Raw genomic sequence first — 25,186 nt, 5'->3', positions numbered from 1 at the left:
TGAACTGGTGATCAACATGGAATTGACTCAGAGGACACAGTACTTCAGCAGAAAAGCTGAGTGGATTAGCCAAAATCAGGAGTTCTACCCTATTGTCATGCATAACAGTGAAATGGGCTTTCTCTTGAACTGCCTTTTTTCATTAAAACTTCACGCAGCACGAAAAAAAGCACTTGGTGCTTACTAGGAAAAGAATCTGCATTAATGCAAAGCAGCTGCTTTACATTTATTCTCTCTACACCTCTAAGCAATACAAATTCCATGTCCATGTCAAAGTTGCCTTTCAGGAAAGCAAAAAGTAGAAAACTGAAGTTGTATACACAACTTCAAATTGCACAGTTTTACTATTCCAGCTGTCAAATGCTGCAATGGTACTAGCTTTATTGTAATTTCAAAATAGTGAGGGGGGAAAAAGCACACAGAGAAAATTGGGCCTCCTTCAGAAGTGGAAAATTAAACTGGTGTTACTAATTACACAGCAGTATGATACCAAAACCAACACCACCAGCTCCCAAAATCAAATAAAGCAAGGCAGATGTTAGGCAATCCAATGTGACAGCCATCTTATACCCCACAACAGACAAATCATGTGCTTTATCGACTCTTTTTTAGGAGAAAATTGTGAGCGATTGCTAGGGCTTATCCACCCTGCCTAGAAACAGCTAAAGGATCTTCAATCAAACCATTAGTAAAAAGATAACTTTGACTCAATGCAATGCTTTATCTAAAAAAAAAAACCCCGTACTTAGCACTCTCAAAAAGTCACTGTTCATTCTTTTCTATTAAATCACAATTTCTATAGAAGCTTTATTGATACAGAAGCTTGGGGTTTGCATCGCATGAGGTTTTAAGGCATTTCCTTACTAAATTCTATGAATCTATTTTTAATTTGATTCTCTGAAACTGCATAAAATCTAATAATTTGTAAGAATTTTATAATTAAATAAAAAATCATGGTAAAATACGAATGTTACCTCCTGAAAGGAATCCCACACAACAGTGCTTTAAGAAGTGAAACCCCATCACGCTTGCACTTTCTCAGCATTTTGCACAAAACCATTATCAGTGTTCTCAGAAAGGGAACCAAGGCCCAATGGCTGATACTCAAAGAAGGTTCATGTCAGCCTTCCCTTAACATAACTGGACTGAATCAGTGATGCATATGCTAAGACCTGAATGAGCCTCACTCTCACTCAAATTACAGAAGAAACCAAGAGTTCCCCATCCTCAGTTCTGATCAGTGTGTTTCAAGTCCCTGACAGCAATAAAACAAGAGCTGTAATTTCGTTCTCAGAAGCCTGTTATGCAAGCTAATTGTCCTAGATCTTACAACTGCCAGACAAGCACTTCATGTTTTAAGGCATTTCCCATTCAGAAAAGATTTGATTACCTACCATGGATTTTATCACAATGGTAAATCATCATTTTAATCAGTGTGCAATTGTTAGTTAGGCTGAATGTCTGTGGTAGATGCCTTCATTTTAACTTTTGATAGAATACACTATTTCACACAAGTGGAAATGAATTGGCAAGCCACAGAAAACCGATACCGCTCTTAACAGTATATAAAACCAGTATATAAAACCAAAAAGTTGGTGAGGGAGATGTTTTTTTCCCCCCACGCATCTTCTTAAAACAGTACATTTCTGCTGCTTCAATGGCTCCTTCCCCCAACCCATACCCTCCTTTCTAGAGCTTGACAGATGATAAAAGTATTGCTTTGCTTACCTACGGTTACTGACTGGCTGACATATGCTGACTGGTCACTTGGGGGCTGACAAACAAGAGTATCTAACAGCTCATTCTTTCTGCCTATCCCTACAGGAGACAACCAAGTAATGCCTTCTCCACCCATCTGCTATTTTGCACAAAGCTATAGGAGTGGAGCATCTGCCAAATGAAGTCATCACTGACCGACAGATTCAAAAGCTACTAGAGGGAAAATACACACAAAGGGAGACCAATTGCACAAATGGTATTTCCTCAAAAGAAACCAAACAGCTACAGAAATTCATTGTTTCAAGATTAAGGCAATTTTCCCAATGGTGAACTAAGTCTGAATTTCTTTTCAGGAAGAGGCTATAGCTGGGCGGAAAAAAAGGAAAAATAAAAAAGCTTGAACAGGATTATATAAAAACAAAACAGAGCTTTGCATACCCAGTGGAGAAAGAGACAGGCTAAACAGCAACAAAAATACCCTGACAGTTCTATTACTGAAACACAGGGCTTAGCTTGGTTCCAGACCTTTAAAATATAAAACAGCATATAAACACAAACAGTACAACCAGAAGCACTCAGAACTAGACAACCCATAATTTTAGTCTTTAATGCTGTCCGAAAAAGGGTTTTTTTCTAAATTTATCGTAATTGGAAATCTGGGGTAAACAGCAGCATCACTGGCATTTCTGTGGTCATATATACCTCCCTGTGAACGAACCTTAAGGTAACACTGTGCTATGTTGGGAAAAAGGTATTTTTTCCAAACCTCGAGGAGTGTACAAGTGACTAGTCATGAGAGTAGACCATGCAGATGCCAGAAAGACGGCGCTAACACCAGTGAAGTTACTGCTGGAAACTTAATTTTAAACTCCTCCCTGCACCACTTATGACAGAACTTCAACAGCTGATGAGCTGCCAGCACACAGAACCCACCTTCACTGATGCAGTGAATTTGAGGTTTTATTCAGGGTCAGTGATGACATGGAGCAATACCTGCTCTGAAATACTGCCTTGTTCTCCTCATGGATTTATATATGGAGCCGATGCACACAGAATAAACCACTTCTTTTAAAGAACTGGCTTAGCAGCATACAATATAAGCAGCACACAAGCATACTATCCAACACACAATCCAAGTGCAGCTCACACCAGACATTAACAGGTTGCACCTAAAGGACAGAACAGGAAAACTGAGGTTTGTAAACTACCTCAGACACTCCTCCTAGGTGTGAGTCTGATAAAGCAAATTCTGCAGAGCCTGTAATCACTATAGAGCATGGAAAAGACCCAGCTTAACACATCCTATGCTATCAGTCTCATCAGACAAGCTGCAAATAAATTAATAGCACTATCTAATTTTCTTGATTCAGACACTTCCGCCTCCACCCCAATTATATTTACCATGCTGACTTATAAATATGGGCCAGCATGAAACTAAGACACATTACTGAATATTGCAGACAACTCTAAAATGGGTGGAAGGAGTGGGTATTGTATTGGCTCTGGGCCACAAGTGATGTTCTTTGAACAAAATCGGAATGCTACTAATCACTGCTCTGCAAGTCTTGAATTTCACTTACAGCATACTAACAGAAAAAGAAACATGAAGTTTCCTCTCCTCTCCCCTGACCATGTGGACAGGACTGTCATATATATGAAACCAATGCATAGCTAACTACTTTTTATGAATCAAAAAAATAGAATTACTATAGTGAGGTATGGAAAATTGATTCTATTTTCTATGAAATTATTTTATCTCCCTTCTTGGACAATTAAGCCCAAGACTTAATTACTTCAGTATAACCATCAGTCTTTCCATACAGTCAACAGAAACACAGAGGTTATAAAAGAGTTGAAAAATACTAATAATGGGAACTATGACACTCATTACATCTATCCCCTCAAAAAACTAAGAGCTAAATGAAAAATTATGCAAATATATCATTATCTATCACAAAATCCCGAGTGATCCAATCGATTCTATTCTTCACTTCCCTCCCCATATCATTTCTCGCACTGCATTTACCCAAATGTAAGAAAGGCTTTTTGTCAAAGTATTTTAATTTACTCACCCATTTTCTTTACTTGTCACCAATATGACTGGAGAAGGAGAATCCCCCTACTGACAAAGGGGCACAAGTATGCCCAGAATAGCACAAAGTAGGACTAAAATATTAGCAACTATATCAAAGTAATGAAAATACTGCATAAAAACCCACAACTAGTTCACAAGATTACATATGTAATTATAAACCATAATAGTTTATGAAATTCTATTTATACTTTTAAAATAAGGTTTTAAAAGATGCTAGCAATGAAATCCTTCTAAATTGTGAGATGATTTTAAAAAACCAAAACCAATAGGTGGCAACAAATTCTGGTCAAAACAAAGTAAGGATCAGCATCCACAGATGGAAGTGAAAGCATGGACTGGAATTCAACAGTAGAGGAACAGAGACCAACATTTATTATCTTAACATGGTCCTGCATTACGACAGGCACGGTAACAGTGGAGATACTTATCCTATTTCTAAAAATGCTGTTTGTTTGTGGTTTTCTTTAGTTCCTTGGTTACTTAAACCCAATGAACCCTGTTGCATGGGGGTTCTAGATACAGGCAAGAGAAGGTTCGTCTCCTCTACACCCTTTCATATTAGCTAATTACTCTTGATTCTCCTTCTACTCACATCTCTCTTTGGCAAAGCAGACTAGATAACCTGGCTTATACAACACTGTGTTAAAGGCAAACAAAAGTCTAGGAGTGTTTCTATACAGACCTTTAAATAATGCTAAAGACCTGTAACATGGCAAGCCTTTTAAACTCTGTATACCCTTTTTGTTCACCTCTCCCTCCTTCTGTTAAAGGGTCGTGCAAACCCCTCCTTTAACAAGCATTACCTACTGTTATTTTCAGTATTACCCACGATCACCAACCTTAAAACAGAAGCAGACCTAATGACAGAAGTTATTTTTGCCAGATCATTAAAAAAAAAACAAACCACACAACTATTCCAAACAACCATGATAACTGATTGCAGAAGCATCTTCCTTCTCTGAGTCAGAAAGAAGCTCGCCTGCATTCTTACGGGTTATTTTCTTTTCCTTTTATGAGAAACACCCAAGCGGCAGATAAAAACTGCATAAACAACTATGCAACAAGAGAAATGTGTATCATACCAAAACCTAAAGAAAATTAACACTTTTCATTAAGGAACATTCAAATTGCTGGCCAGAACCTGGTATTTTTACTCATACTAAACACCATATTTTCACCCAGCAATCAGATTGAAATGAAAATATATTCCTTAAAATGGAATAGTTAAGAGCAGAAGGAGATGCCAGAAACTTAGGAGAATGATGCAATACATAAAGACAAACAACATATATCCTCATTGCTAGTATATTCAGTCATAGTTCCAGGCCAACTTTATTAGCTTTAGTAAACGTGAAGGTGCCCTATTAGGCATAGTAAAGTATAGTACAGGTTTGTAAACAGAAATATATTGCTGGAATATCTAGCAATGATGCAGGTCGTATAGTGACTTGCCGTCTTAGAAACTATTGTAGACAAAACCAAACAGCTAGCACACATCATTACACTGAGTAAAACAAAGAAGCATCAAATGCATGTGTGAGACTAATAACGGTGTTCAGTGATGCTAAGGTGGACCTCTCAGTGCCTCTACCACAGAGTATCTTTCCAGAATAAAACACCCTTTTCCTAAGAAACTCGGTATTTAGCTAGAAATCAGCTTGCTACTTAATGCGCATAATTACTGTCTAGTGCACAAGTTGAAGAACTGGGTGTAGCTAACAGAAGTAACCACAAACATCTTTATTATAATGATATTCCTGCAGATAGTTTATGTAAGCTGTCTATTTAAATCCTGCAGTAAGGCAGTCCCACACTACGACAAAGTAAGAAAGGAAGAGAAAATGAAGTGCCAGCAAAATAGAACCAATATCCCCATAATAAACCTCTTAAGCCAACTGAAAACTAATTCTAAATACAGAAGGTTAAGATTTCAGATACAAGAAGACAGTAGAATAACATCCTCCCTTTGCCTTAAAAAAATAGCGAAGTCAGAATAGCTTGTATTTTTTCACATACTCTATACACCAAGACATTAAGATTCCTTCATATTTTTATTTTTTTTCATTTAGAAAAATTTAGAAAATTTCCAAGATTTTACTTACTGTCATTCATAGATTGAAAACAAACATTGTGCTGCCTTCTTTCCAAGCATCCCACAACTGGAGATGAAATCTGCAATTTTGAATTGCTTAAATGCCACAACAGACTTCAATGACAGCTCACAGCAAAGTAATAACTTGTGATCCTTTTATTCTTCGCAAAGTTGAAATCATATTACCACAAATCAGTGAGAGTTTTGTTACCAGGTTCTGAACGTAAATTTGAACGTTGCTACTTCTGCTTATTAGGGACTCAAACCTCATCATGCAAATTAACATACACCAGGCTTCTCCCAGCCAACAAGACATTTTCTCAAGTACCTTCAGTCCGGGAAATGGAGCATGTTATATGATGTCAAAGAACACCAGATGGGAAAAGTTCAGCACAAAATATTGACTATTTACACTTAAGCTGACAGAGCTAGTTTAATCACAAATCTCTACAGTAAAATGTTCCACTTAGCTCCTTCTTGGCCTATAACATTTCTTGCACAAGCATCTTACAGAGAAAGGGGACAATTAGTCTTGAGATTCCATAAATTTAAAAAAAGAAAATAAAAAAAAAAAAACCTTAGAATCACTAGTAGTAAAACACAATAGCAATTTAAGCGAAGCAATATAGCTGCTATTTCAAATTTCCTATTTCACGCTATGATGCTCATTGAGAGATTAAGCAGACATTCAGCATAAAGAACTCATTACCACCCCAGCAAGTTTTTATCCTGCAAGAAGCAGATGTAGCTCCCATAAAGCCTGTAATACACTACTGAAATGATCCACAATAGATTAATGCCAGCAGCATTGCTTGGTTCATCACCCTCGATTCACAGGTATTAACAACAAGTAGTAAACGTCTTCTCAGTTATGAGTCTACAGCTAGCCAACACACAGCTACAACCTGTGCAAACTGCAGAAGTGCAGATGAACACGTACTATAACAAGAACATCACGTGTTGGTCTTTTCTTATTGTTCGCTTCCTATAAACACAGGCACAGTTTGTTTATGGAACATCACTCATGTAGATTTAAAGAATACAGTACTTGTTGAGATGCCACGTGGTAGAATGCTTTGCATATTTATTCTAACATGTGGGATGCAGATGCAAATCTATTCAGAAGCTAGTCAATTACTTTTTTTTTCCAGTCTGTGTGATGAATACTGAACTGGACTTCATTTTGCCCCACTGCCCCCAGATTTATCCTCTATATATACACATTATCACACAAACACTATTGGTCACAATAACATATCCTGTCCTCTAACAAACCATCGACCGCTAGGCAAGGTACAGGCTCCAAAGTGATGCATGCAGGGAACATAATTCTACACAGTATACTAGCAGGACAATGGTAGGAAAATGTAGTAAACAGAAACAGAGAAGAAATAATAAATATTTAGAGAGGCTTCTCTGTAGATCATGTATGATTTATATTCCATGCAACTCAGCTGCATGAAAGTTTTTCCTTCCTATTAGCAAAAGGTTAACACGAAAGTTTTATTATATGACAAGAACACTGCCAAATTTGAGTCCCAAGACGCAGCTTAACATTATCCCTCTGTTCAGTACTACATATGTTTCAGACCATCACTTACCAGTTTTCCACTTCTATTTTTCCTATATTTTACATTCTTAATGTTGTGGTCTTCCACAAAATACTTTTTTCTTCTTTTTTTTTTTTAATACAATCATTTCTACAGCTAACTTGCTATTAAATAGCTAAATAAAAGTTAAGGGTTTATTTTCTTCCCCTGGTATCTCTCTGTTCTTTCATTCTCAGCAATAGTAACAGCAATAACAGCTTAATTTTTCAGAAAGTCTTCAGATCAATACTTGCTCTTCAAACAAACAATTTCATCAAGATGTTAATCTTAAAAACTACTAAACCCAAGATCATAGTTACCAGATCTGGGCAGGAATGACTAAATTGTGGAAAGTGAAACTGACTGCACAACTGCTACAGAAAAAATGAATGACAGAAAGAGAAAAATATAAATATCTGTCCTATTAAATTAAAAAAGTAGAAAATTAACAGAAACTAAAAGTGATCCTGTTTAAAGCAAAACAGAAGAATCCAGATAAACTGTGTAATCTAAGAAAAACTCCCCCTATGTTCCATAGTTAAAGCTATGGACGCATCACATCTATTTTTAGAGAAAACCACCCATGTCTTACTAAAACATTTCCTCCCTAGCAGGGAGCCAGGCTGCTCCCCGAATCATACTGCGCATGGGGACCTGAAGAACACTGGTTTAGAAAATCGGTCTGTTGTCATTTGTTGACATGAAAAGGCCAAGAACTGATACTAGAAACTGTTCTAGCAAAATAAGAATAAACTCCCATTTAACATGGTACAAGAGGCAAGACTCATCTTGAAAATTGTGGTGTTCTCCTCTACAACATGCCAAAAGAAAGAGGTTTTCTACGTTTTTGCAATGCTTTTACTCAACATTCACAGTAGAATCAGTCAGGCCTGCTGACTACCAAAAGAAGGTGTAAGCAAACAAAGAATTGTTCTCTCTAAATACTGAAAAAAAACCCCCATAAAATATTAACAATTTAAAGCCAAGTGGCAATGAGAGCACAAGAACAAAATGGTAAGATGTCTACCAATACCTTTTCAAAAATTACTTTAACCTGTTAACCATGAGAGCTGACCTTCTAACCATCTTTAAAACTGGCAGAGGGCAGATTTAGATTAGATATTAGGAAGAAACTCCTTACAGTCAGGGTGGTGAGACACTGGCACAGGGTGCCCAGAGAAGCTGTGGCTGCCCCACCTGACAGTGTTCGAGGCCAGCTTGGATGGGGCTTGGGGCAACCTGCTCTAGTGGAAGGTGTCCCTGCCCATGGCAAGGGGTTGGAACTGGATTAGCTTTAAGGTCCCTTCCATTCTATGATTCTATGATCAAGTTCTAAAGTTACACTTCAGCAAGAGCAGTAGGAATGTACAATCCCAAGTAGTTTTAAGACACTTGAAAGAGTTACAAGAGCATTTAAATAACAGCATTTTAAATAAAGCAACAGACAAAACCTATACAGGTTTTCTTCTCGTCCAATATCTAAGTTATTGGTGGTCTTAAGTTTCAGTTAAGCTTTGTCTCAGCTTTATAAGGAAGTAACCGAAAGTATAAAGTCCTTCCTCCTGAAGAGGGATACATAACTACAGTTCAGAAGTCTAGGTAATCATTAATGAAATAAGTAAGAAGGAACACTGGTAGAGGTCTACACAATAAAAACGCACAGGCAAAGAATTCACAAGGATTGCACTGTAATGACGACCTTTTTCCTGACGTTTTCAACACTAATAAAATAACGACTTAAACAGAAGGTGTAAAGTTCTCCAACAAAATTTTAGGAAGGACTGGAATCTCTTCACTAATCTTTTTGAGATGCAAGACTCCGCACGTTCTCTTAAATTTCCGATGGTTGCACAACTCTCCATGGCAACCCAGGATGCACGTGCCCTGCAGCCTGCTGGCAAAAATCTAACAGGAAAGCACATGAGGCTGGAAAAGCTTCTAAAGTAGTATATTCACTGCTGAAAAGCCACAACTTATAGGTGGGTAAAATTTATGTCTGCAGTCAGGTCAATAAATGGATTAAAAAAGAATTCCTGATTAACTATGCTCCTCTGTTGAAAAACTGAGTAAGCAAAAGAAGGGGAGGCACTAGACTAGCAAAGACTACAGTCTAGTGGATAAATAGGATGAGGTGTGGTACAATTTCAGTTTAGCTACGCCAGAACATAATGTCTAACTCTAACTCTTATAGAGTTTATAGAGCTTGCTCCCTGTACACTTCACTCTTCACAGTATGCTGCAGGTCCTTTGGTTCCTGCTGTATTAACAGACTGTTTCACTCCCCCTTTAAAATTTCCTTTACTATTTATCATCCTTATCTATTTTATTAAGCACAACACAGCTGATTAAAGATACCTTATGCAATGCCCTTTTGCTACTGCTTACACTTCAGAGGGACACGGGTGATCTTACAGTGCTGTAGAGTCAGTAAAGACTGGTGGAATCGGTACATCTGGATTTAGCTTCCAAAGGAGCAAGGTTCGCGACTACCAGAAGCATCACTTCCAGCCACAACACCGCACTCCACGTACAAACATCAGCTTTCCAAAGCTGACCAAGTTCATTCGCCAACACATCAGGCCGCTCAGAAGCGGCTCGCCGACACAGGCCGCTGCAGCCCTGCGAAGCCGGGACTGGAGAGGCTGCCGCCGGAGCGGGAGCAGATGCTGACAGGCAGCGGGACCCGGCGGCGCGCCGACTGCCCGCCGCAACCCTCCGTTCCCGGCATCCCCCGCTACGCCCCGGCGCGACCCCCGCCAGCTCCCGGGCCTGCGCTCACCTGGTGCCGGCGCGACCGCTCGCTGAGGGGCTATGGCTGCCCCGCTGCCGGTGCGGCTCCCACAGCGACCGCCGCGGCGGGGAGCGCGGGGCGGTACCGGCCACGCGCAGCCGCTCTTCGAACCCGCCAATCGCCGCCCGCCCGCCCCCTCAGGCGGGGCGGCCAACGGCTCTGCCCCGGCGGCGGCAGCGCGCTGCGCACGGCCCGCCCCGCCGCCGGAAGGCCGCATCCTTCATACGGACCAATGGGGAGCGAGGGCGGCGGGCCCAGAGCGGGGACGGCGCAGGGGGCGGAGGGAGCACCCGCACCCCGCCCCGCACCTGGCGCGGCCCGTGCCCCCCCCGGCGCTGCACGGTGCGGCAGGAACCGAGCGGCAGACGGTCCCGCACCCGCCGCGGCAACACACTCCTCTACAGCACGACGTCATGGCCCACAGAGAACGGAACAGCTCAACCACACAGCCACACTATCGCTTGTAGGAAACTAGTGCTGTAAGTACCTTCTTTCTACTCTTAGCGACTGCGGCGTGCGTGAAACCATCTATTTCATGAAACTGACAAGACTGGCCACTACTTTAGTGTCGTACTAATTCAGTGCATTTTATCGAATGAAATAAAGAAATAATGGGGGTAAGGATTAAATTGAAAAGAGTTTAGGGGTTTTTCTCTGGTGCAGAAGCTGGAGAAATGCAATGTGGGGATGCAAAATCTAAGAAAGTCTATTACTTGGTTTGGTTTTTTTTTTTAAACTGAGGTTAAATTCTATTACCACTGTTAGCTCTGTCACCAAGGTTTTTTTGCCTATAATACTACAGAAAGATTAAGAACAAGGACAGGTACCTGGTGCTAAGCTCAATTCTCCTTTTCCCCATGCTTTTGGCATTTGTGTCTATTTCCTCCAGTAGTTAAGCCAGACTTTCCCTAGTGTAAATATGAAAAGAAAACATCCAAGTCAGGTGGATAGTCCTAAAAAGCCTACAGTAGGTACCAGACACAAGTAGATCTTATTCTCAGGTGTATTTAAGTATAACATAATTATTACTCATACATTACAGATTTTGATCAACGCATTAATAAAAGCTCTACCCAGAACTGGAGAAGCAATGGCATGTATATTCTGTGTAAACTGGATATGGAGACTACGAAGAAGTGCAAACCATCACACTGGATGAAAAGCCAAATGAATAGTTCATTTTCAGATGATTTAGGTTCTATCACAGACGCAACTGAAGAGGAACAAGATGACTTACCTTATGATGGAGTTGTAGGAGTAAACTGTAAATACAATAATTCAGATAATTTCAATGACTGTACTTGTACAAGAGAGATTTCTGGTATTTTAAACTTAGCCTGTTCTGAAGATAACAAAACCATAAAAGCAGCAGCAAATTACAAAACTCATACACAACCTGAAGAATTCTCCAGTCACTGCAGAGGTGCCGTAGGAACAATGGGAATTTCAGCTGAAATGCCTGGAAGTGAAGCTCCCTTTAAAAAGGAATTACCTTTTAGTAGTTTCAGTAAACCAGATAGCAAAGAACACCTAACTCACTCAAAAATGTCCAATGTCCTCTTGCGTCATTTTTCTAAGGGAGAGTTAACAAGCACATACCAGTTAATTGAATGTGAGACAATACCAGAGACATCCCTTACAGAAAGTATCAATGACACTGGAAGCAAACCTGAGCCTTCAGAACACGTCAAAGGCCCTTTAGCACATGAACAATGGGCAACTAACTCTGCAGATTATCACTTAGAAAAGCATGAGGAAGTAAACAGTGGTGATAAAAATGAAAACGAGCTCAATGAGAATAGACCTGTTTCAAAGAAATCTATTTCTTCTACTGGTAAGTGTGGGTGCAGACAAGAAAATTCACAATTAATGAATGAGAACAAAACCACACACATCTTTCAAAGCATGAAAGAAGAGAGCACCCTGTTTAAGAGAACAGTTTCACCTCATGAGTTCAAATATGAACAAGGTCAAGCTCACTACTGCCTTCCTGACTTCTCCCAAGTTGCTTCAGAAGTTAAAGTACCAACAAGAAGTGACAATATTAACTCAGTTCCAACAACTGAAAGAGCAAAATCCTTCCCTATTTCACTACGTAAATCAGTAACTGTGAACGTTCTGGAAAATAGGAACTATTTCAATTCTGCTCAAGTAGAAAATCAAGAAGAATCAGGCATTCCAGAACTGCTGCAACAGCTAGAGGTAATTAAGATGCTTTAATTCTTAATACTTGGTAAAGAGTGCTTTACCATTAGAAGATACTCTGTGTCCAACTACCATGACAAGTTCATGCAGGCAGTCTATAGGTATCAGCAAGTATATCACCACAGTCCACAACTGCTTTCACAAATCAAATTTTGTAGGACTGACTTTATATGAAACTTTGATTACCAAATATTTAGTGATGCTCTGGAGTGTTATTTGCAATTATAAAGCATCCCATCAAATCATTAGGATATTCACAATAAATTATTTCCAGTATTTTGGTGAATTTGAACATTCATGTGTAAGTACTTTAAATTAGATTTTTCTTTAAAATATATTTTTATACTGTGCCTGTGTTTGTTAGACATCGTTGCCTTTTTCACATAGAATCACAGAATGGTTTGGGTTGGAAAGGATCTTAAGATCATCCAGTTCCAACCCCCCTGCTGTGGGCAGGGATGCCTCTAACTAGACCATGTCACCCAAGGCTCTGTGCAACCTGGCCTTGAACATCTTAATACTCTTCAACTATTTCAGCTAGTATTAACTGACAAGTCAATTCTTTTTAAAGAATTAATTGGACAACATTTTTCTTACTGTAGTAAATTTCTTTTAAAGTTTGGTAATATTTTGATAATCACTTCTCCATTTCATGCCCTGCCATGGAGTTCACTCACAGAGTTATACAGATGCTTAAGTCCCTTCCTAGATTGCTCTCTTAGTGAATCATTCGAGTTGTAACAAGTTTTAATACTTTTCCCTATTATTTGCCGGCTGCAAACAAGGTGCTGACACAGCATGCTGACACCCAAAATCATAGCGACTATCTGAGATTGAATCCTAAGGTAAAAATCTCTCAAATCGATTTTTTCTTTTTTCCCCTCTCCTTTATCTCTAGAACTATAAATAGTCCTCAAAACTACCTTGTCACCTTCCTGTTGTACTTCCCATTTATACAAATCCTCTTTAGGTTTTCACAACATAGAGTTGAAGTATTTAAGTATTTATACAATAAGACACTATACATATATCAAACTATAAACACAAAATTGTATGAGATTGTTATAATAAACATTAATATTAATGACTTGCCCTATGTATTTTATTTCTAAATTTTTTATGTCCATAAATGTTCTATATATTATTTCTACAACCAAAGTTCTTATTTTAACAGGTACTTACTCAGTCAGGTTGTCCAAATGCCAGCATTGCTGTTTACTCAGGAGACGCTGGGCTGTCCTCTGAAGTCTTCACGTTACATGCTCCCATCCCTATACAATCTACACATGGTTTGTCTCAAGCAAGTAAATAATTACCATATGCAAATGACTACTTTATGTAATTTGATAGCACTTTTGGGCAGACACTTTGGGCAGAAATTCCAATTGATTGATCTTATCTTGTATTCTGTAGGATTACAATATGGAAAGATAGCATCAGCATTACCAGCAGCTGGTACAGTAGAAGCACACTGTCTAAATCGTTCTAACTTACTGCCAGAACTAACACTAGGAGAAAAGATGACTAAAATACTAAAGGATCAGACAGATCAACTGATAAAGAAAGTAAAGAGCTTTGTTTCAATATATACCTTGTATTGATGCTCAAATTATATATTCATCATATTCATTTTTAAAATCCCAAATAAAAGTCTAATATTTTGTCTTGAAGGTGGAAGACTTCTCTAAGCATATGACCCAAGAGACATTGCTTTTACAAGACAACGGTCTGGTAAATTACTTTATGTATTTTGAGTTATCTGAAATGCACTTTAAATGGCTGTAGACTCAAAGTGCTGCCAATATACTCCACATTTTCATCAAAGAGACATTTAAACATACTTTTTTTTTCCTCCATCTCACACAAATTATGAGTTTAAGAGACAATAATCAGAGTGTTCAGTAGGTGGCTGAATTCTTAAATCTCTTTTAAGGATTACAACTCAAAACTATTAGCAAAAGGCCTTAAGTTGCCAAGTAGATTACTAATTTTGACATGCAGGGTGTCCATTAGAAGTCATGGTTTAGTATTTTACTCATATACAACAGAGCAGCACAGAAGTACTAAGTGGACATACAAGATGCAGTCCTGTTCCAAGTCAGAGCAGTACCAGAATTCTTACCAACATCACTGTCAACAGCACTGAGCTTACCTAGCACAAGTAGCTATCACTATGGCTTGCTAAATCATAATGACATTTGCTATTGAATTATTTCTTATTGGTAAAGGCATTAAATCAATTGAAAAGATACCTTGATGCCTTGGAAAGGAATTACTTAACAGCTAGAGAAGAGTACCATAATTTCCAGCTGCAGAACTACAAGGACAAGTCTATCAACGTTGGAGAGTTTGACCCTGAAAGGTTAGAAGATAAGTGATAATTAGTACCTCAGTATATATTTTCCATTTTTTGAGTGTTTTACAACCAGTACTTCATTTATCCATTAGAATTTTAAGTGCAAACATTATCTTAAAACTATATGCAGTAAGCTAAAAGTAATTGGCCAATATTCATCTTGGGCTTTGCATATCCTAGTTATCAGTAGGCTAACTGATTAATCTAAGTACCTAAAAAGGACTCAGTGAAGTCCAATTTATTTCTTATCCTATGGGAAGTGTACTGCAATGCCTAGTATGGTTATTATTGTAAGAAATAAAGTATCAATTTACACAGATTTCACTAACTGTGTATTGCAATTGGGTTTAGAAAGTTGGAAGGGGAAATATTTAGACTTGGCATGCTGCTTGAAGACATCCAAGAACAAACTGATGACAGCAAATGCAACTTGTCTTCTTTGCTTACTTCATATGAATCTGCCCATTCATCATATTCCCTTTGTGAGGTAACTCTTATTATTTAAAGTCTACAATTATTCTGTTTTAAGTAAGAAAATACAAGCAGCTACTTTAAACTGTTCCCCAAAACTGTCTTTGTCATTTAGTTGGAAGAAATACTACTTCATTTGTCCAAGATTCTTAACTGCAGAATTACTGGAAGACCAAACATTATTATGCTATAGAAAACTAAGTTTACTGCTAAGAATGGCAATATTTTGTCCTGGATCATAAATGCACAAAAAATAACCTTATGGCCTTCTACACATCTGTAGACAAATGTCACCAAATGTTTTCATAGTCAGTGTTTCAGAAAACATTTTTCCATGAATCCCAAGTTAGAGACACTCGGAAAATGATGGCTGGTAGAAGTCACATACTTGCAATGCAACAACCACGTACTACATGTCTATGCTATGGTTACTTTGTACAGAGCTCAGTAGTTTCAAGCATTGCTGATCCTCCAGAAAGAAGAGGCATTGAAAATTTACTTCTTTCCAACAACGAGGGAGAAAAAAGTCAGACAACTGATGTAATCCCACAGACAAATCAATTTTCTTCAGAAAGCGACAAGTGTAATCTTTGCCTTCACACGTAAGTGAAAACTTTGAAACAGCTATTTATCAGTTTTTATAGAAGTTTATCTACAATTATTTGCTGAATATAGAAAATTCAGCATGTCTGGAACTTGTGAAATCAACAGGGATATTTCCAGAGTAAAACTTTTACAGAATTCTGTAACTACGTACCCAAGAATTCCTTCCAGCCTGGCACTGCTACCTTTCTGGGTCTTACGGACCTCAAAGTATTTCCTGAAGCCAAAACACTACCATCAGTTTCACTAGGAACTAAATCCTAGTGAATGCACTGCATCACACAAAATTCACTGGCATTGAGAATGAGGGTGCCAGTAAAAAGTTATTTGCTAATATTTGTGTGGTATTCTTAAACAAACAAGAAAAGGGAGGGATGCAGATATTGACATGATTAGCCATCAAACCTCTGTGAAGCGATTCTGTACACCATCTCTGCCCTCCTGGGGAGTGTTATCTGGGGTGTTAATCAACTCTCTACAAGATTAGAAAAATAAATGTTTTTCCCTTAACTAATTAAGGTTACAAAAGAGAGGTGAATCAACTTCCAGAAGAGAAAGAGAGCCTCTGAGAACAGGTCTGCTAGCAAACAAGCATTCTTCCAACATAACGGTATCGGATCTGTTTCCATACTCACTTTTTTTCTTTTTTTTAACTTAGATTATCTTATTCAGCTTTGAGATCACACATTTTTCTCTTCAGTTGTTGCCCAACATAATAGCTTATCTGGGGTATTACAGCATATCGTAACATTAGAATCATAGAATAGTGAAATCAAAACATTGCTGAATTGGTTTCAAAAGAGAAATTTAAAGGACTCAAACATTTTTGAGATCTGTGATCTCAGGAAAGACTTAACTGTGTTTATTAGCCTGCCTTTATTATTTGTTCAGAGAGCAAAAACCTACGAGCAATAGCCTGCTTATAAATATACTTAAGACAGAGAAGGATTCATTCATATATACTAATCCTTCTCGAAGCAACATGAAACCTGTATTGAATTCCAATATAAGCACAGACAATAAAGTGCTTATATTTTTCCTAGTCTGCTCTACAAATAGAATTGTAAACAGATAAACTGTAGACCTGATGGCAACTAAAAGAAATATAGAAGTGATATGCAAACGATGTGACTGTTTATACTATCCTGTTTGATGTGTCATACAGTTAGAGATACACAGTAATATAAACAATCATATATATACATTTGTTTTGCCTTCTGGGTGCAGAGATGCCTTTCACCTGAGCAAAAATACCCTGCTGAAGGTCTTGCATCCCACAGTCAGGATACATCAAGTCAAAAATCTAATGCTGATGAAGATTCAAGTATGAATGGGTAAGTGTATTATCTATTTTGGCTTGTCACAGACGTGGTTTTCTACAGCTAAGTGAATGGATACATGCACGTACACTGGTATGTCTCTATACTAGACTCTGCCTGAAACACTGAATGACATCTTTAATACAGATAAATGAGAGGACAATCTGTTTTTCAAGTTTATCAGCAGATAATCACATAAGGTATGTGATAAACCAGATGACCAGAGAAATGGCAGAGCTCCCACTAAAGAGAGGATTATATTCGTATTATGAAGTAGCCCATCTCAGTAAACCAGTGGACCACCATAAGGTTTATGGTGCCTAAGTGGTAGAGAGTTATTTTAATAGTGTATTAAGAGAAGAGGCTTTGTCTTTGTTCTCTGTTCAGTGATTCATGTCAGACTCCGACACAGGGATGACTGCAAAGTGTTCAGCAATGTAAAACGTTTGAAGTTATCATTGTCATCGACTAACTGGTAGGTCTGGAAGGACAGCATATGGATACCTCTACATGTATTACTGAGTGACCCTTACACTTGAGAAGTTTCATTTAGAGAAATGTCAGTGTGATAAACTAAATCTACATGGGTTATTTTGGAGTTTTAAATTTTGGCAAATTAAATCTCTAACCAAAGCTAGATCTCAAAATACATGCAGTGTAGAACACAATAATATTAATATAAATGTTAATATTTATGTAGTAAAACTCACCTAGGTTCCTTTTTTTTTTGCCCTCCCTGTCATTTAAAGAAAGTTAGCTCCATCTTCTGATAATTATTTTCATGAATGAGTAGAAAATTTTCCAAATAAATTTGATGATACTGTATGCCCTAAGTTGAAAATATATGTAAAATAGCTCAAACAAGCAACTTGTTTCTTGTTCTGGCAGAAAGTATATCTCAATTATTCCTCTAATTACCTGAAGGCAGTAAAATTAAAGCCTTAATAGCTCTTATCTACTAAGAAACTATATAACCCTTACCATTGATAATATTTTGATGCACCATATGTTAACACATATAAATACATAGAATTTTCATACTAATTTGCTATTCAGAGATGTTTATTATTGAGAGCTCTACTTTTAAGCATTTTTAACAGCTCTGGTAATCAGGGTCCTTTTGTCAGAATGTGTCCTTTAGCTAAAGGGGTCATAATTTCACAACTGGTTAATTTTTAATTTAATCTTCTACTTACCACCTTTTCAGATAATTGATACAGGTAGAGTTATTTCTATGGATAGATCTGATTTTTCCTCAAGTAAGAAGGGGCCAAACATTAATATAATATGCTTGTAAGGCTCGTTATAAAGATGTTAAAGTACAATTAAAATATTCTGTTTTCATGCTCAAAGAAACACAAACATACAGGAAAAGAAAACTGGAATGTGTTCACTCTTCACGCAGAGAAAACCAGCTTATTTATCAGACAGCAACCTGAGTAAGTAGTAATGGCATACAAAGGTCAGAACTGTGCTTACTCCTACTACTGAATCGTGTTCAATACATTCCTGTCACATCTCAGCAGCACGAAATTTTTTTGTAGTTTTAACAGATGTTACTGCTTAGCACAGCACAAGACACTGAGACAGACCAAGAGACAACAGACATGCTGCAACAGAATTTCCAGTTAAATATGAGCAAAAAACCAAAGTGTTAACTCAGGGTCTGGTGAAATACTGAAACAGTTTGCCCAAGAGAAGCCATGACATCTCCATTCTCACAGATATTCAAAACTCAACTGCACAGGGTCCTAAGCAACTTCATCTGAGTTGTATGCACACAATGCTTTGATTTTGCTTTGTCTCATCATTATGTGCATTTATTTCATATCCTAGAAGGGGATTTCAAACATGGCAACTGAAACATTTCACATCAGTACTTCCAGGTTTAGTTTTTGGATTCAATTTTCTTATTCTGCAAGAAACAAAGATAAAAAAAGCTTTCCCAAATATTTGACCCATTCAGGGTTGACACAGATGGGAAATATTCTCGTTCCTTAGTCCAGCCCCTAATAATGTAAGTTGATTGAATCCAAAATAGATCCTACATAGGCTACTGAGCTGGTTATGTCAGTAGATAAGTCATCCCAGACTCCAGCTCTTGGAGGTTCACAAGGATCGGTTGGCATTTGCTTCTCTTAGGGCATCCCAGTCTTGTCTTTCCACTGCAGAATACTCTGAAGCTGTTAGTACCCAACAACTAAAAAAATAATAGCAGGGGCTGTCCTAGATTCAGTTTAAAGTCTGAATATATAGGTTATTCTTACCGTTGGTCTACCTGTTGTCGTTGGCATCTCTGCAATATCCTTTCACTTTCACATAACACACTAGGGGCCATTATTATTAGTACTGATTTGTGCAATAGCTAAAGAGTGCTGTACTAGACCTCCCAAATTCGCTTGTCATGTTCCTCTTAGGCTGCATTGTTTTCACAAGACCAAGGAGATGAAAGATTAATTAATTAAAACAACAAAAAACCCCAAAAAACCCCAAAACCCACAAAACACTAGTTCTTGGAATGGAAACAACCACCACTAAAAATAAATAAATAAATAAATAAATAAATCTACATTTGAGACAATCTTTAAAGTTCAGTCCCCACCTGGGATGGACCAAAAGTACTACTTCAAATTGCAGCAGTGTTAATAGCAGCAAAGGGCTCAAAAATTATGGTGCTAAAAGACAAATAATTACCTAGGTACACAGGCCAATAATTTTAATATTTCAGACCTTTTTAATTTATTTTGGGGATTTTAGGCAGCGATTCAGAAGACACCTCAGCCTACGATTCTTACAATCATTCACCAAGCAAGGAACTTGTGAATTGTGAGACTGGAAGTTACAAAACATTCAATAAAAGATCACGTGGAGAGAGAAGAGGTATAATGATTGCCAAAATATTAATATCTACACAAAAATATTGTTTATAGTGTTTGTTTTTCTAAACATGTCTTTGTTTTCAGGGCTCAGATGCAGATGCCCTACAGGAAGCAAAGATCAGTTTCAACTCAGGAATTACAAAGAGTCTGAGTCTTGTGCCCGATGTAGAAATAGAAGTTCTGGTTCATCTTGTAAGTATGATGTGTACTGAAATAATTACCTATCACAGGTTAGATCTTAAAAGGAAGAAAGCCACATTGCAAGTATCAGGCCAAATTTAGTTTAGTATAAGCAACCAGAAGCAACAATGGATATGTATAGATCTTGTAGAGCAAGATCAGCAAATTCAACTTTTACACACCTGGCCAAGTTTAGTCCCCATACACAGCACCTTACCTGATTCTTCATGAGAGGAGTCCCTTCTATATTTCCTTTATGATGGGAATATCTCATTTGGCAGTGCCATATAGAAGAAGTACTAAAATTGGGTATTACTATGCCAACTTTCAGTGCTAGCTGTTGACTAATGTAAATGAGTACAAAAGAAGATTCTATCTTTACACTTAAAATTGTGTGACACGCAAAGTCAAGAAAAGCCTTATTCTATAAATGATATTTATAATATTGAACATGTAGCTTTTAAAGTCTCTTACCTCAGACTCCTCTCTATACTGTAGGAAAAATTGCATGCAGAAAATTACAAATTTTCAACAGTGAGAAGAAAGTATAAATTAGTTACTTCTCTATACAAATTCTATAAAACTGTAAATCAAAGAAGTATTCATGTAATTATTAGGATTATACGAGGCTGATTATTCTACACTTTCCCCCTGTAGTCTTTCACCGTATGAAATGAAATCTAAATCTGCATACTATTTACCACAGAACTAAATTCAACAGCAAACCCAAAAAGGCTAATCTGTCCTCATTTACAAAAAAAATCTTAAACATATTCAAGTTTTATTCAGTAGTGATAGTTACTTGATTTTTTATGAATGCCAAATAGAGAAAAATGATAAATACATAGAAAATTACCTTTTTTTTTTGCCTTTGTTTTAAACATGGCTCAACTACTCCAGCTTTTTCACAGAAGAGACTTTCCTCTCAAAAGGCTCAAAAAAATAAACAGCCACATGAACTTGTAAAGAGACTTTCTGCAAGGTAAGCTGTAGCAATAACTATGTAGTACAACAGAAAATGCCATTGTTGAAGATTCAGCAAGGAAAGAACAACTCACCAGTATCATAAGCAGAAGGAATGTTTCATCTTTGCGGTGCATGATGTATATTAGAATTTTACTCATTAGTGAAATGAAAATATTTAACCTAATAGCAAGTGTAAATAATTCTTAAGAGTAGTTCTTGAATCTTTCTAATTTAAGGAAGAGTAAATACTGACTTTTTTAACTGACACATTTAGTAGTAAAAAAAAGAAGAAGATTATTTCACATGATTAAGAGGATGGTCCCATTGACAGATTTAAAAGCAGGTCTGCATTATTTAAGATGCAGTTCTATTTGCTACCATTTCTTTATACGTAACAGTCCTATTTTAACTCTTGTTAACATTAAATTATACTGGGAGTCTGAGAAGTAAAATGGATTCTTAACTGTAGGCACAGACTAGACTGAAATTCAGACAAGTTCTGTCACCGTATTTTTTGACAGCATTACTCAGTGGTAGCAATTGCCTGGAAGCACAGCAGCTGGACTTGAGAATTAATGGCTTAGACCACTCAGAGAAAGCACCAAGAATGCAATACTATTTTGAGAGATTTCCTGACTCTGCATCCTGGCATGTTTTCTATCTTACTGCAATACAGATGTAACACAAATTATGATGGACTGTGTTTGTTTTACAGTTAAATGAAAAATTCTACTCACTGTAAAATTAACTTGCTACTGAGTATGCTATCAAGATGTATATATATTTATTTCATAGTTTAGAAATTCTTCATTTACTAAAATTGTTTGTATTTATGCTATGCATCTTATCTTTAGGCAAAACTTGGAGGCTGCCAAAACCTGCTATTCAAGCACATATGATAAAAATACCCTTTCACATCAGTGCTTACCCAGCAAGAAGTCTGGCCAAAGCAAATCTGCAATCAACATCAGATACAGAAACACCAATGAGTCCAATGCAAATGTAAGACTTCAGAGTGAAAATTAAAAGCCACAAAACTATCCTGGAAAGCTTTCATCCCCACATCATGACACTGTTGAACATCTCATTCTCAGCAAGTTATTTATTACAACCTAAGCATGTCTAGTCCTTTTAAGGATAAGACAGGAGGGAGTTAAAAGCCCAGGTATTTTAGCTTTTGTATGTTATTTCATATGAGTATGTTACAGACTCTTTATGCAACTTAATCCCTGCATAAATGGCAGAAGGGACAGAAAAGGCGCACTGGCTCTTATTTCTGGAATTGTATTTCATATACTGAAACAAAAAATGCCACCCTAGCCATACAAACCGCTATCAAAACCAAAAGAAAACCTTCCCAATGCCACAAACATGCACCACACTGGGGATGCTACTTTAGGAATGTGTAAACATCCCTCAGTTGAAAGGATTACACAAAGAGAGAAACAGAAAACAGACACTTCCAACTTGAATCCTGGAACGGTCTCACATGACTCAGAATTTTTTCTTCTCAACATGTATTCGGAGTGAAAGCACTGCACGCAACCTTAATTAAACATAATTTTCTATTCTACACCTCTGTAAACATCTGCCTTCAGTATTAACAATGCTATATTTTATTATTTCCCAGCAGATTTTAAGCTCTACTCTGGATCATGCCATACTGACAGCAAACATTTTGAAGAAAGCTACGGAACGAATGGTACAAGCAGTTTCAGAAGATCTAGCTAAAGTTAAAAGAAAGCACCTTTAATTACCCACTTTCAAATGCTTTATTGTTTTGCTGGTTGACACTGAAGCATCAGTATCTCTACAAATATGCAATGATAAATACAAAGATCAGAAAGTCAGCTAGCCGACTTGGTTAGCTGTTCTGTAGCTATCAGTGCTAAACCAAACCAGAGCATATTGGTATTACACATGTTCACACTCAGTCTCAGAACTGGAAAACAAATTCCTAATCCTACTGAGAGTCTTCAGTATGTTGGCTAACCCCCATTACCATGCACAGCTACTTACTTTGAGTTTTCATTTAAGACAGCTTAATAAAAATTGGCTTAAACAAGCGAAGGTAACTTTTTGACTTTTTATCCCCTCCCACGCCCCAATAGGAGAATAAAGTTCAGTGATTACTATGTGTATTTTCTTCCTACACCTTAACAGCAGCTGCCTAAGCAGAACAAAGGGAAACATCCTCTGCACCTGGGACATCAATAAGCATTATGCTCACATACCAAGTCGTAATTAAAATTTGTAATTATTTTGTTTTTAGAGTGCCCTACATTGGGAGTTGTTTTTAAAGGACTTCCTCGCACATCTCAGTAACTGAGTGATACCAACTGTTGTCTAAGTACTCTTAACAACTAAATTGTCCGTTTGTTCAATGCAGCGTCCTTACCCTGCCAGATACATTTGGCTTTGAGAATTTACGTTATAGTAAGAAGGTTGGAAAACTTTAAGATACTGTAAAATACAGTGGGCTAAGACGAGTCATATATTATCTTCCTTCTGAAATCCATTTAACTGCAGTTATTACAAGCAAGTTAACAGCCTTATATTATCAGGGATGTTATTCACTGAAGCAATTCCCAAGTATATATGAACTGATGGAAATCCTGTTAAAAGTGACAGTGCATTGCTTACAAAAAAAAGACAGTCATTTTGCAGGGAAACCCACGTGGTTTCATCAGTTGATGGATACAGAGATATAACCCAGACTCCGTTCATTCAACAGCTTTTTTTTCAGGGCTTCTTCCACACTTGACAGCCAACACCACCATTAACCTTTCTTTTCTTTGTAGATCCTTATAACTTGATTTGCCTCTGCTTATTATCCATGGTTTTGCTTTATTTAGCTTAAGACAACAGCACAGGTGAAACGCTCACTAGCCTTTGAAGTTGCTAGATTAATGTTTGGAATGTTCCTATTATTAGTTTGCAAATTAACTTAATAGTTAAAGTAATTGCTATAGATTTCCTAGATCCAATAAAAAAAGATTAATCTTTACCACAGAAATCTTCCCACACCACAAGAACAGCTAGACCTTTTGCTTATCCTGGGTCACTGTCTGAACCCACTGTCCCAGGCCTGACAGCAAATACTCAAGAAAAGAATACAAAACATAAGACAAGCACATAGTGACATTTCCTTAGAGCATTCTCCAGCAAACTGAAAGCTCAGATCCCTTCCCAATCAACAGTAATGTCTTTAATAGCCCAGTAAAGACTTTTTTCTCATCTATGTCTAGGTTTTTGCCCCCCCCCCCCACCTCCCCCAACAATTTTAAGCATGCTATTACTGCACCATATCCCACTTATTTTCCCCTTGATCAAGGATCCTATTCTAGCCATTCTTGACATGGAAATTGTTCCATACCTTTGATTTTCATCTTCATCATCTCTGCATCTTGTCCAGATTTCTAGATTCAACTTAAGAAATATTAAAGAGATTCCCAAGTGCAATTTATCTAGGGGAATCAGACTAACATGTGCTTATGTGATTCTGGGCCCACATGTGTGGACTAGGTAGCTATTTTAAGATGTATAATATGAAAACAGGAACTTTCAAAATTATAATATACCTTCTACATTTACTCTAAAATATTAGCGTTTTGGGGGATACGTTTATCTTGATATAACTCTTTCCCATTCTTGATCTTGATAAAACAATTTTTGATCTAGAAAAGTAGCCAAGAAGATCCTTGGGAAAACAAGTAAGTATCCTTACAAGAAATCCACTCCCACCACCACCACTCCCCCCTTCACAAGCTCTTGCAACAAACCAAGAGCTGTTTTCACCTACATATCACTGTCAGATTTCTTAAAGCATCTCTCTTAATCCATCTTTACAGTAAGGTTTGGCTTTGCCTTCTGGAAACAGCGGGTGATGGATTCCAAAAGTCAAGTGTCTTAAGTCTTGTA

General features: G+C 37.5%; 2 protein-coding genes across 12 annotated transcripts in view; one reads left to right on the top strand and one right to left on the bottom strand.

Moving 5' to 3' along the window:
• The window catches only part of GPSM2 (G protein signaling modulator 2), a 31,885-nt gene extending 19,892 nt beyond the window's left edge, over nucleotides 1-11,993 (bottom strand). For 3 of the 7 annotated variants that reach the window (XM_030496177.1, XM_030496173.1, XM_030496179.1), the window contains exon 1: nucleotides 10,275-10,380. The gene's annotated coding sequence lies outside the window, so the exon portion shown is untranslated. Of the gene's footprint in view, nucleotides 1-10,274; nucleotides 10,424-11,113 lie in introns of those variants that run through there. The other 4 variants (XM_030496174.1, XM_030496176.1, XM_030496178.1 and 1 more) reach the window with 4 other exon arrangements.
• AKNAD1 (AKNA domain containing 1) lies at nucleotides 10,403-23,332 on the top strand. Of its 5 annotated transcripts, none has more exons than XM_030496158.1 (17): nucleotides 10,403-10,765; nucleotides 11,329-12,488; nucleotides 13,277-13,336; nucleotides 13,666-13,780; nucleotides 13,905-14,056; nucleotides 14,163-14,222; nucleotides 14,720-14,853; nucleotides 15,199-15,334; nucleotides 15,760-15,920; nucleotides 16,441-16,531; nucleotides 17,149-17,255; nucleotides 18,594-18,679; nucleotides 19,998-20,120; nucleotides 20,204-20,311; nucleotides 21,200-21,281; nucleotides 22,120-22,267; nucleotides 22,896-23,332. In XM_030496158.1, exons 2-17 carry the CDS (start codon nucleotides 11,382-11,384, stop codon nucleotides 23,016-23,018), a joined length of 2,793 nt encoding a protein of 930 aa, XP_030352018.1. In that variant the 5' UTR covers nucleotides 10,403-10,765; nucleotides 11,329-11,381; the 3' UTR covers nucleotides 23,019-23,332. The 5 variants fall into 5 exon arrangements, with proteins under 5 accessions (XP_030352018.1, XP_030352016.1, XP_030352015.1 ...); XM_030496156.1 differs by having other exon boundaries at nucleotides 13,666-13,795; nucleotides 22,899-23,332; XM_030496155.1 differs by having other exon boundaries at nucleotides 13,666-13,795.
• The last annotated feature ends 1,854 nt before the right edge of the window (nucleotides 23,333-25,186 follow it).

Source organism: Strigops habroptila, chromosome 8 (genome assembly GCF_004027225.2).
Source record: "Strigops habroptila isolate Jane chromosome 8, bStrHab1.2.pri, whole genome shotgun sequence".
NCBI lineage: Eukaryota > Metazoa > Chordata > Aves > Psittaciformes > Psittacidae > Strigops > Strigops habroptila.
This window is presented reverse-complemented; position numbering and strand designations above follow the sequence as displayed.

What these genes read in the sequence shown, in the direction of transcription:
- AKNAD1 (XM_030496155.1), top strand. Translation starts at nt 11,382, where the DNA reads ATGTATATTCTGTGTAAACTGGATATGGAGACTACGAAGAAGTGCAAA. An exon ending in CAGATCAACTGATAAAGAAA is followed by an intron (nt 14,057 to 14,162) that starts GTAAAGAGCTTT and finishes TTTGTCTTGAAG; the next exon opens with GTGGAAGACTTCTCTAAGCA. An exon ending in GAAGATTCAAGTATGAATGG is followed by an intron (nt 17,256 to 18,593) that starts GTAAGTGTATTA and finishes TCATGCTCAAAG; the next exon opens with AAACACAAACATACAGGAAA.